General features: G+C 36.9%; 2 protein-coding genes across 5 annotated transcripts in view; both read right to left on the reverse strand.

Moving 5' to 3' along the window:
- Positions 1-3018: 3018 nt before the first annotated feature.
- cstf1 (cleavage stimulation factor, 3' pre-RNA, subunit 1) lies at positions 3019-7822 on the reverse strand. 2 transcript variants are annotated; one of them, XM_077203602.1, is made up of 6 exons: positions 7713-7822; positions 7192-7369; positions 6421-6698; positions 5816-6013; positions 4659-5049; positions 3019-3740 (listed from the first exon to the last, which is right to left on the reverse strand). In XM_077203602.1, exons 2-6 carry the CDS (start codon positions 7358-7360, stop codon positions 3481-3483), a joined length of 1296 nt encoding a protein of 431 aa, XP_077059717.1. In that variant the 5' UTR covers positions 7361-7369; positions 7713-7822; the 3' UTR covers positions 3019-3480. The 2 variants fall into 2 exon arrangements, with proteins under 2 accessions (XP_077059717.1, XP_077059718.1); XM_077203603.1 differs by lacking the exon at positions 7713-7822 and adding an exon at positions 7584-7639.
- A 501-nt stretch (positions 7823-8323) lies between these two features.
- eif4g3a (eukaryotic translation initiation factor 4 gamma, 3a) overlaps positions 8324-12971 on the reverse strand; it is a 67073-nt gene continuing 62425 nt past the window's right edge. For all 3 annotated transcript variants that reach the window (XM_077203606.1, XM_077203604.1, XM_077203607.1), the window contains exons 29-34: positions 11811-11892; positions 11491-11589; positions 10430-10576; positions 9604-9685; positions 9366-9512; positions 8324-9283 (exon numbers count right to left, since the gene is read on the reverse strand). In XM_077203606.1, the coding sequence (XP_077059721.1) occupies positions 9102-9283; positions 9366-9512; positions 9604-9685; positions 10430-10576; positions 11491-11589; positions 11811-11892 (739 nt within the window). In that variant the 3' untranslated portion in view covers positions 8324-9101. The remainder of the gene's footprint in view (positions 9284-9365; positions 9513-9603; positions 9686-10429; positions 10577-11490; positions 11590-11810; positions 11893-12971) is intronic.

The raw sequence follows: 12971 nt of genomic DNA on the forward strand, positions 1-12971 counted from the left end.
AAGCAGAAGTTGGTCAGACAAAATGTAGGGTTTTTTTTTTTCCACAAGAACGACAAAGGCTATCAAGTATTACTAGTACTCTACTTCCACTATTTGTTTCACAAATCAATTTTCACTTTCGTCCGCACACACAATAGCTGATTTATGGGACGGATTCTCCAGTGGACAGACTTTGTTGTCAAGACAACAGATAGACCCCCTGTATCGGCTGGGTGGGTGTGGGACACCAATGATATACAGCACGGTCCTCAACTGGTGGGTCGTAACCCAGAAATGGGTGACAAGTTTGTTCTGATGGGGTTGCGGACAGCTTAAAAAGCAAACAAACCATTTTAGATGCAAATAATAAAATACAACTAATATTCTAATTGTGTTAAGTTACACTTCCTTCTTTAGTTGTTGACATCAAAGCACTGGCAAGAATTCAATCACACTCAACACTATTATGATTCACTATACTATACAATCAATTCACCTGATATACAAAAACCATGATCAAAACAACACAAAATAAAAGAAAATACAGCCCACACAATATTAAATATGGTTTGACTTACTTGCAGTTAATTATTAGCTTATTGTAATATTGGTAAATGTCCATGTTTAAGGAAAATTGGTATGAAAATCAATATCGGTTGCCATTTGGTGTCCTAATCCAGGCTCCCAAAGCACAACTAATTAAAACCAATGATATATAAGAGATATGGGTGAAAATATGTATATATATACATATAATTTTTTTTTAATCGATTAGACAGTATATATTTATATATATATACTCTATATACACAGTCACACATACATTATATAAACAAACTTTTGTTTAAATCATGATTAATCGATTTGATAGCAGTTATATATATATATATATATATATAAACATCAAAATAATTGTTGGTATACAAATTTGATGTTATATAGTGTATGATTCTATAAAATAAAAACATTTGTATATTTACATGTATCCTCTAGTAAAGAAAGACCTGCTTTATGACTAGATTTCTCTAAAGGACTGACAATTTTAATAAAGTTATACAAGCAAAACTTTAGATTCTATATGTACAAAAAGCTAATTTACACTATCTTAAATGTGCTACACAAAAAGTCCATCACACCAGATTTATCAATGACAGAAGACAACAGCCTACTAATAAAACTGGCTTCTAAAGAATAAGGAAGTTATTATGTCCTTTGCATTATTACGCTGCACATTTTTCCAGTAGTGGTCTGATAGAAGTAGTGAACAGATACTCTATATCTGTACACAACTCTATAGTTTACTTGTTACACCTATTATGGGAGTAAACATTTCTTCTGAGAAGCCATTGTGCTCATTTGACAATCCCTAAAACCAAACGAATAAACATGGATCTGTCACACAGTAACACTCACTGTGAATGTGGCTTTGTATTCGTATTATTAAGAGCCTGGCCAGCGCAAGACAAGGAGGATCTTGAAACTGTACAAGGAATTACCCTTCTGTGTGAAATATTTAGACATACTTTAAATAAGCCAAGAAAAAGATTGCTCCAGCGAAAAACCTATTTTAAGATGTTACAAACTATTAATTACCATTTGACCTTCCTGAAGAATTTCCAAACATATCAGCATTTTTAAATGTCTTGAAGCCAAGTTCCACAGAACCGCGAGTGACGCTTATGTTGTACATGATTCATCTGATTGTGTTAGTTTATAGAGTTTTAGGAATTGCAGACCAGCTTTTAAACCACCATAACATGTCACATGTCTGGTTCTCTGGGGTTTTCTACAGAACGGCTCTGCAAACAGTGGTTGCAGCTTCTGTAAATGACTAATGTGCCATTTAATCTCTATGTGGCGGTGGGCAATTTTTCTATTTCTTGCTGTGAGCACTCGGCTTCAAACACTAGCCACAAATAAGATAAACATAGAAGACACGAAACCAAAGCAAATTTTCAAACAAACAGTTGCTGAAAACCATCTAAGCTGCAAAGTCAAAGGAAGGACGGCAAATAGATGCATGACAAAGATTTGAGGAAGGAAAGGCAAATTATGCAGATTATTTTGACCCTTATAATGCCACCGTGATGCTCTTTCTCAAGTCTCTTGTTTTTCTAGGCCCTAAATATGGTTTGAATCGCATATGTTTGGGGTAAGCTTTTTTTTTCGGTCCGTTAAGAAATTAATAATTTAATTCGGCAAGGATGCATTAAATTGAACAAAAGTGACAGTGAAGGTAAACCTTATCACAGTTGAAAGCGTTTTTGCTGCTTAAAATTTTGTGAAAGCTGGGCAAAGAAATGTTTCATCAGAATATTAGAATGATCATGTGACACTGAATACTCAGTAATGATGCTGATAATTCAGTTTTGCCATCACAAGGATAAATTACATTTTAAAACACATGGATGAGCTAAAACATTACTACACCTGCCTAATGTGCTGTTGGTCCTTCACAATCATAAGCTGCCAAAACAGCACTGACATGAACTCTAGAAGAAACTCTGAAGGTTTCCTGTGGTATCTGGCATCAAGACATTAGCAGCAGATCCTTCGAGTCATGTAGATTGCGAGGTGGATCGAACTCATTGGTCCAGGACATCCCACAGATGCTCGATTGGATTGAGATCTTGGGAATTTAGAGGACAGGGCAACACCACAATGTGTGCAGTGCAGCAGGGTGCATTAGCCGGTTTACTGCGTGACAGCCTTTCATCACATTAGTGTTTATACTGTATTTTCAATCAAATAAATGCAGCCTTTGTAGCATAAGAGACTTTTAAAAACATTTTTTTTAAAAATCTTACCGACCCCAAACTTTTGAATGGTAGTGTTAAGTCTACAGGATTTTTACACTGAATTTTTTCATAGTTGAGATTGTTGTTCAACTCGTTTCTAAACCAAGTCAAATGCTAACGATTAGGAGTTTGTTCAAATCCTAAATCCAAAGTTTGAGCAATAGCAAACTTCACTAACAGATTCAATGCCATTCACAATTGCTTCAGACGTGTGTCTATTAAAAGTCGTTACAAGAAACACTTCTCTCAGAGACTTTTAATATAAAACAAAGAGCACAGTACACAAATCAAACCTGAAAAGACGTCATCCTAGGCACTTTCCATTAGACTAATACTCATCTACTTGTTTTCAGATGCACAAATAACACAAAAAAAGATTTTTTTACAGTTCAGTTTACAGCTGAATGTTCTGATGTTACTAAATGGCCTTGATTCCAAAAAGTAAAGTTCTAAAACCAATGCATCTCAGATGATGATTGTAAAACAGCGCCACCCGACAGTTAAACAAAGGTACCGCAGTCATAAGAGGCAACAAGGTCTCTGATCCTTTAAAAAAAACAAAAAAATGATTTTGTGTGTTAAATGATACGCAGCCTTGGCAAAGGAGCCTGTGAAGTCATACACAGTGTGGACATTTCTGTGTTTGGGACCTGCTGATAAAAGAAACTCAAACCATTTTGGTCTCAAAGCACACAAATGTCTCTTAGTCAGTGGTGGTGCGGCGATACCAGAATCTGGCTCTGAAGTCATCGCTGCAGGTCATGAAGCCGGGGTTGGTGGGTGAGTGGACGATACAGCGCACGATGTTATTGTGGCCCAGAGAGAGCAGGTTCTTCCTCTCGGCTGTGCGTGAATCCCAGCAGCACAAGCTGATGGTTCTCTCGTCCGGCAGCAGCACATAGTCCTCCGTGTGGTTGAAAACACCCTGAGTGCGGTGCGTTTGGCGCCCACTGAGACCCGCACCTGCATGACAGGAAAAATAATGAGGGTGAGATGGCAGCAGAGTGTGTGAGTCAATGATGAAAAACACTGGACAGGTGGCATGATGACAGACATCGTATTTCCAACATACGTGTCAAGGTTTTGGTTTATTCGCCCCAAATTGGCCAATACAAATTCCAAGAAAACTACATGAAAAGAAATATCAAATAGCTCTTTTTACTGATGCAAAAAGACCATCTTATTATAAAATAAAGTTTCATTCCCGGATGCTCATTGGTCAATACAGTGTTCTAGCCTTGCTAAAATACACAGATTTCCCGATTCAATTTGATTCACATTCTCAAGTTCAAGATCTGGTTTAATTCTGATTCATATTAGTATATTTCAGTAATAAAGTCTATTCTGCTTACAAACTAAATAAATTCTCTCTCAGTTAATGCTGTTTTATGGAATCTGGCCACACAGTTTGTGCTGTTTTTGATTCACAAAAAAAAGAAGAAAAAAAAGAAATAATTTTGTTTCATGAGAGAGTTTGTCTGGGAATCAGACTACACTGGTCCTGCTTTATGTTTTTGATTCAATATAAAGAACCGACTCAGGGTGATTTTCTTGTAAATCAAGCTACACTAGTTGTAAAATTGCATCTTTGTTTTTGTGCGCAACACCATCTATAACTCCGTAGAACAATGATTTGTTGCTTTTATGTTGCAGCAGTACTGTCTTTCATTGAATCACATTAAAATTCAAATCTGACGCAAAATAGGATTTATTTCACCATGTCACTAAAAATTGTTTTGGATCCATTGCTGCTTAATTTGAGATCGGGATTGCTCAAAACGGAAAACTGACACCCCATTTGCTTGGGTAGAATTATTATTCTCCTCCATCAACCCCTTACCTCATCCATAATCTAACACAACGCATAATGCGCCATCTCACCTGTGTACTTGACCAAAGTCCGGCCGGTGGAAATTTCCCAGAGTTTGGCAACAGAATCCTTTCCAGTGGACAGAACATACTTGGAGTTTTTGGAGAAGACTGCTGAGCAGACCTCAGCCCCGTCATGGGCTTTCTCAAAGGTAGTCACACACCGGTTAGACACTCCATCCCACAGTTTGATGCTGCCATCTTTGCTACAGGTGACGTAGCTGTTGGCACTGGGATTGTAACAGACTCCGCTGATGGTGTCTGTGTGCTGATCTAGAGGGTTGCAGGACACGAAGCACTGGAACGTGTTGACGTCATAAAGGCGCAGAGTTGGGTGCTGCGTGCCCACCAGCAAGAAATCCCCAGATGGGTGGAAAGAGATGGAGCGCAACATTTCAGCTTCCTGTAGAAAATTAAAAGAAGCATTCCAAAGAAATCCATGCCAAAAGCTTACTAAATGAAGGGCCACAAGAAAACCATTTTTAAAGTCATATTAGCAGTGTTGGGGTTACTTTGAAAAGGAATGCACTACAATATTGCATTACTCTCTAAAAGAGTAACTAATTACATTCATTTTTATGGAAAGTAAGTTGTGTTACTTAAGCATTACTTTTTCTCACTTGGCTGAGGCTTGCTCTCCTCCAGGCCTTGCAGTGTCTTTTTTATTTATTTTTTTTATTTACAAGTGTTTAATGCAATGATGCATTCAACCAATGGACAGCTTATATAACATACACCTTCATTTTCTTTTACACACTAAGAATAGCGTTATATTCTTAGAATATTTTCTGACCCTTAGAGCTGTATACGCTTTGCAAAAGATCTCATAACATTATGTGTTCAACATCCGTGTGAACGGGATCATTTAGACAACGTTTTCGTCTGTACATTTCTGAAAAAAGTTTCGGTTTGAGCACATTTTTGTCGTGTAAACGTACCCTTAGGCTTAGAGTTTAACCTTCAGCCCTGCTCCTGGAGGCCCACTGCCCTGCAAAGGAGTTTATATCAACCTGCTCCAGCTCTTGATTTTCCAGCAATGCTGAAGAGCTTGATTAGCTGCATCAGGTGTGTTTGATTAGGGATGGAGCTAAACTCTGCAGGACAGTGAGTCTCCAGGAGCAGGGTTGAAGACCTCGGATTTAGAGGCTTGATTTAGTTTGTCTGTATACCTGTACATGCTTGAAGGCTCTTTTTGCAGATGGCTTTGAATAATCGAAGAGTTTGAGAGTGTAATCCCGAGAGCCGGAGGCCAGGATCTGTTCGGTCGGGTGAAAAGCCAGGCATGTGACCTCATCCACATGATCGTACAATGTTCTGATCACAGGGTGGTTCTCCATGTTCTGCTGAGCCGTTTCGTTCATCATCACCTGTAGCAAACAGAATCACAAGTTCAGATTGTGCAACTGAAATAAACGACATATTATTAGTCACGATGAAATGAAAGTAGAGGCAGATCTATACTTCTGAATCGTAATTGGATTTTGAAATGTGGGTATTGAATTAAAAATTGGAGGCAGATGAACATGGGCTTTCAGGGGTGAGTTTAAGCGGACTAAATGATTGGAGAAATCGTCACCAGGCAGAAGTCTGCTTTCACTGGAAGCAAAACATTACACAAAAAGAAAAAAAGAAACATGCACAGATGAATTGTTCACAATAAGATCTATAACATGCATTTAGAAAATAGACGTATGAATTTTGAATGAATGATGTATTTCATGCTGACTTTAAAAACAACAGTAAACCACTGACTTTAGGCAAAGGTGGCACTCACCTCTAGAGGCATGGCACTTTTAGCCAGCATGCGCTCAGTATCCAGGATCTTAATGGAAGCGTCGGCGGAGCCCGTTGCAATGAGCTGGCCATCACGGCTGTAGGTGGCCACACGGCACGGACCCTTATGGGACGTCACATAGCAGGTCTCGTACTCCGATGCTTCTGGGGACATGGTCTGCACATCTGCATCAAACTCCAGGTCAATGCCCACCCCGGGCGCCACGTTGTCTGAGCGACCAATGGCATACTGCACCGCACTGTCATCGTTCTCCATTCCTAGAAAAACAGATAAAAGTACTTTAACAAGAATTACTATTAATATGATTTATAATCATTACCCAAAAAAATGTATTTTTATATAAAGTTTAATAGCAGTATTTCACCCGATTGCTACTTGTGTCATCACTTTGAGTTAACAATTACTCATTTTGGAATTATGTTTAAAGCCAACTGTGTTGGATTGCCGTTTCTAGTTTTGTTCCTTTACTTTTTTGTTACTAATTAGATCACTTTCCTTGCAACATTTTACATTCATTAATGTAAATAAAAATTTAAAGAACTCTAATTCTATTGCTTTTTAAACACTTATATGGATGTAATAGAATAGAATAGAATACACGAGTTCATTTCGATTTTGTTTATTCTTGAAAGTTGATGAAAGTGCTTATTCGGTACAGCTTCAGTTTAGTCATTTAGCAATTATACAGGGGAGGTACAATTACATGCACTAAAAAAAGTGTGAGAAACTAACAGGTTTTTGGAGTTATACCTGTCTTGGCCAGCTGCATGAGCTGCTCTGATGGAGACACCACATTCTGGGGCTTCACCTCACTGATCAGGCTGTTCGCGATGCTGGTGTAGCCGTCATACAGCAGCTGGCTGATGATCAGCCTGTACAGGTGATGTCTGTCCTTCAATGTGGGCTTTGGTCGGAACATCTTTCCTGCCTGCAAGTGAATGAATTAAGATAGAAACGCTCAGAATGCACGTAGTTTTGTGTTTCTAAAGCTAATGAACAACATACTACTTAAACAACATGCTTAGGCGCGTTCTATGATACTCAAAATGTTGTCTACGTCTAGCTAACGTTATGCAACTCGCTTGGATTTAAAACACAATCATTGTTGTTTATTCTAGTGCATTGTTGTCACAAATCTTTACGTGATATAGGCAGCAGCGTATTATTTTAAAGGTGGGTTGAGTCTGTTTCTGAATTAAGGCTTGAAGTAAGCAAATATTACAATATAAGCGGAGTTTCATTCAATTGAAGTTGCATAAAATACGACTTACCAATTTACGAATTCAGGAGGTGCGCACACGCTCTGTACGTCTGACGTCACGACGTACGCATATACAGAGGAATTGTGGGAATAAACCCAATAAATTAAAAGTCTCTGTCTGATTTAAAGTAAAAGTCCCCGACTTATTGTTTTCGTTGAAATTTCAATTAATCTTATTCTTAAATGTCAATTAGGAAATTAAAATAAAATATAGTGCAAATAAAATATCCAAAAACTTCGGTTACATGCTGTTCTGTAGCCTTAAACAGTCCAAACACACACAAAAAAAGGAACTCATGTGAAAATCAACTTACTGTAATAAGTGCATATCATATTAACTAATTACACATGCATTATAGACATTTATTAAATGTTTGCCCAAATATTATTTGGAAATATGTGTTATTAATAATGAAATAAAAAAACATGCAAAAGGGGCTAAATTAATCTGGTCTTTCCTCAATTATTTTACACATTTTGGTGTGTCCTTAAAACACAATGAGGTAAAAACAGAAAATCATCTGTTCAAGATGGACATCCACATGTCAGAATGCAGAGATTAACTAATGCATTAGTAAATAAGTAAATATGCCTACAAAAATAAACAGCACACCATCATGGTAATTTTTAAATCTCATTTTGTTCTCTTTAATGTATTTACAAGCTTTACATTTCCTCTGTAGTTCTTCATTACAAGAACACTGAGCAATCCTGGCTTGCATTAGTGTTTGCGCTTCACCTTCAATGCATACAGGTATTTGATGTCGATGTCTAAATTATTTTCATTCTGTTCAGGATGCATATTTCTTTTTATTGTGTTTGTCGTGTGTTTTGCAAAGTTCGCAAAAGCCGAAGCAGAAGAACCAGTGGTGGGAGAAACATCAGCACCATCAGCTGATCCCAGACCTCGAGCCAAAAAACCCTATGCGTTTAATTCTTTCGCTGGAAATATTTACCCTGTTTTAAGGTGAAACGCATGAATCCAGGGAGGCTGCTGAAACATTTAAACAAAATTAATATTATTGTTATGATACATGTTTATTCTGTTATTTCTATCAATGTTCTTTTTGCCTGCAAATGTTAAATAAAACTTCATATTTGCAGTCTCTTAAAAAAATAATAAATTAAAGAGTTCAGAACCTATTTTAATTCTCTTCTTTTAAAAGTAACAAAAAAAAAAGTCAAACTTTAAAACAAAAATATTTTCTATATATATGATACAAGTATTTAGTGTTCCCTCCGTGTCATAGGGAGTTCCAGCTCAAGTTGGCCAGCGTTTCAAAGTCAAAGTTCCTGTGTTGGCAGGAGTAGGTGTGTCTATGGCTAGACTTGTAGAGTCTGTATGCATTTTATAGTTTGCGTCAGTAGGGGGCCTCTGGGCGTCGGCCACCTGCTTATGTCAATTATCCTCAGACTCCTCCTCCGCCTCGCGTAACCAGGTGAAGAAAGCAGTGACCGATTTCAACGCTACACCTTTTCCCTGCTGCTCCGCTGGGTCTTTACTCGTTTCCCATTGATAAAAAGCGTCCTCCGAAATAACGTCCTCATCGTAAAGACAATCGAAAAACATTCGGAGTAGATCTGTGAATAGAAATAGATCAAAATTACGATCCTAGAAATCTTTCGTTCAGCTTTGGCATCTTTAGTTTCACCTGCTACATACTGGGTGGTTGATCCAGGGTGACAATAAAAGACTGGAGAGCATAAAGTGCTTGCAGCTGCCGCTCTGTGTCTGAGTTAAGGTACTTATGTAATATAGGCAGGCGTCTCTGGATGATAGCAGTGTCCACTCTACAGGACGTGTTTTCATCTGGAGAAGAAACAGATAAAAGTAATTGGCAAAAGGATGATAAGAGATGAAGGTGTTTAATAGAAGGCACAAGAAGAAGTAGTTTGCTCACCTTTAACTGCTGCTTTACATACAGCTGTCATTAAAGCTCTCAAAAATGGAGAGGAACTCATCTGAGATTCGTCCAAATTAGCCTGAAAAGAAAAGGCAACATTTTTTGAAAATGTGTCCTAATCAGGGCTTGAGTATATTAACACCTGCCTAATGCGGGTGGATTTTAGCAGTGGCTTGTAACGCAGTTATATATACATTTTATGAATTGACGCAGTCAATTTTTTATTATAGATTTGTCAATTTTAGTCTTTTAAAAAGGCATCTGAAATAATAAACCAAGTGCAATGTAGTGTTGTCAAAAATATAGATTTTTCGATACATATCGATACTGAAGCATCTAAAATGCTTCCAATACTCATGTTCCACAGAATAGATACACGATACCAGCTGCGCTCTCTCATCTCTCCAACTTGAGTTGACACAAATCCGACTCCCCTCACTCGCTTGTTTCATTTGCTCCGGATGAATATTGTCGGTGTTACAGGGCTTGAATTTCGGCATGGGATTAAAGATATTGCGTATAATTTTACTCATTCCCGCAGATTTTGTGCTCACAGACACCTGATAGTGCGCACACATAAATGCATGAAAATGCATGTGTATAGTATAATGGGTCTGTGCGTCAGGTCTTAAAGTGACAGCAGCCTAATATACCTGCTGCCAAATTATAAGATAATATTACAAATATTTATGTGGCAGTTTTCCCCCATGGTATCGATGTCAAAATTGTGGCTAGTGAGCAAAAAAGTTCATGTCAAGCCCTGCATTTACTTCAAATGTTTATTTTGCATATGAGAGGTCTGTGAGTGTGGGATCAGTCTCACCTCGATCCAGTCGAAGATTTGTTCGTCACTAGCTATGTCTTCTAGCAGTAGCTGCTCCAGTTGTTTAAAGAGCTCCTCAGGACTGAGGCTGGATTCAGCCGTGTCCGGAGAGACAGAGGAGACGTCTGACACGGTGAACTCTAACTTCTGGAAAAAGAGGAAAACGAAGAACACGACTGGTTGATTTTGCATCTTCTAGCTTCAAGCTACTCATAATTTGCAATGGTTACAATGCAAGCTGCTAATACGAACTACATTATGAACTACATTGAAGCTATTTAGCTTTTTATAAATATATATTTGTATTTATAAATATATGTTTAATTGCAATACATACACTATCATTCAAAATTTTGGGGTCGGCAATGTTATTTTAAATGTTTTTGAAGAAGTCTCCCACTCTGTTTTCTATGTTAACATAAATGTAATTTATTCTTTCGATGGAAAAGCTGAATTTTCAGCCTTCATTTTTTCAGGATTCTTTGATGAATAGAAAGTTCAAAAGAACAGCATTTATTTAAAATATAAATATTTTGCAGCATTATAAATGCCATTAATGTCACTTGATCAATTTAATGTGCCCCTGCTGTATAAAAGTATTAATTTCTCTCTTTTTGAATATTAGTGTATATGAAATGTTTATATTATGAATCAGAACAGTATTTGTCTAGCACAAAACAATGAGGATATCGCCACAATTTATTTAACTCAATCGGAAACTAATGATGATTTCTTATTTCGTTTAATCATTGTAATTATAATTTTGTGTTGTATATTGCTACAGAAACAATCTAAAATGCAGCACAGGGCTAAAATGAATTGGTAAATTTAATGAATGAATCAGACTTCCTAATGAAGAAAAAGAGATAACATTTTTTAAGCGAGCGTTCTTGATTATTATCCATGTTTGTGGGAACAATGAAGCAACACCAGTACATGTTAGTTTTTGTTACTGGACAAGCTACACTATATTGAAAAGAACAGAAGTACTTTCACGAAAAATGTAGTTCGTTTATTTATGAGTATTCGAATTTGTGAAGGTTTTCAGGCTGTATTCGCACCTGTTGTGAGATGAAGGCAGGAAGAAGTTCTCCCTCCGGCAGGAAGTCGGCCCAGTTCAGCCCAGACTCTCTCCACAAGTCTCCAACTTTCCTATGGCTCTTTAGCACAAGTAGATGCATGTAAATACACAAACTCACAGGAGCCAAAAAAATACACAAAGCTACTTTACTGCAAATTGTTACTGTCGCAGAGTTGTTTGTGTATGAAAGATGATCATTTTTGGCAGCATCATGCAGGAGCCTCTAAACCACAGATGGATCAACTAGATAAAGATGAACTCAATGCTCTAAAACACCGTGTCAACAAAAGTTGAGCTTACCATTTGTTTGCATAGTAGGTGCAGTATTTCAGAAAATAAGATGGCAGCTCTTCCCACAGGGAGTAGCGGTTTACTTAACTCACTGTAGAAACAAAACAAATCTCCATTAGACGCCAAACTGAATCCTGACAGCTGTAGCCTGTGCGGAGCTGGAATGACTGCAACTTCTGTGCACTGCCAAACTGTTAAAGCCCCGGAAGTCAGAAAACCCAATACAGTGAGGCATTTAGGAAGTGATGAGCTAAGTGTTATTATTGAATTCTGTGTTTCAACTTATTGGGAATACCAGTCTCAAATCACAATCCAAGTAATAGAAAAGGCCACGCTGACTGCAAGAATGCAACATTTCTGACTGCGCAAAATGTTTTGGATACAGTCCAGCCTTCACTAACATATTCTTCTCTACAAACGTTGTGTGTGTGTGGATTGTTTTAAACCAAACTATTACATAAATTATTCAAAAATATGGTGAAATGGTCTTGTAGTGTAATACTGAAACAAGGTAACTGGTAAGGATGCATGCTGTATTTTTATTTTATCAAATGGTTAAATAAATATTATTTTAATGAAACGCACATAATCATCTGCATTTACCCCCAGGTAAATTATCCTATTCTCACTTATTGTTAATTCATTTAGTTATTGATTAATTGTAATAAATATTCCATTCTCTCTTCTGTCTATTTAGTTGACTCTTAAAAGCATTTTACCACAATTCTGAAGCTCAATTTCAAGTTTTAGATGTATAATATAATATAATGTAATGTAATATAATATAATATAATGCCAGAAGACATGCTGGGATAGGCTCCAACGTTCCCCCATAAACCTACAGATATACTGTATATAGAGCATATAATATAATTTCTTGTTTTAGATGTAGTCATAATATAATATAATATAATATAATATAATATAATATAATATAATATAATATAATATAATATAATATAATATAAAAGGTCACACTTTAGTTTAGGGTCCAATTCTACTATTAACTACGACTTTTGACTCAATAAACATAATTACTGCTTATTAATAGTTAGTATGATAGTAAAGTTTAGGTTAAGAGATGTAGAATATGGTCATACAGAATAAGGCATTAATATGTGCTTAATAAGTACTAATAAACAGCTGATATCCTAATATGCATGCTAATAA

This window comes from Siphateles boraxobius, unplaced genomic scaffold (genome assembly GCF_051911475.1).
Source record: "Siphateles boraxobius isolate OS27281-9 unplaced genomic scaffold, OSU_SipBor_1 5, whole genome shotgun sequence".
NCBI lineage: Eukaryota > Metazoa > Chordata > Actinopteri > Cypriniformes > Leuciscidae > Siphateles > Siphateles boraxobius.

Excerpts from the sequence above, each read along its gene's own strand:
- cstf1 (XM_077203602.1), bottom strand. The coding sequence starts at position 7,360 with ATGTTCCGACCAAAGCCCACATTGAAGGACAGACATCACCTGTACAGG. Across the intron at positions 6,014-6,420 it reads AAAGTGCCATGCCTCTAGAG|GTGATGATGAACGAAACGGC; the intron begins GTGAGTGCCACC and ends TGTTTGCTACAG. Across the intron at positions 5,050-5,815 it reads GAGCCTTCAAGCATGTACAG|GAAGCTGAAATGTTGCGCTC; the intron begins GTATACAGACAA and ends AATTTTCTACAG.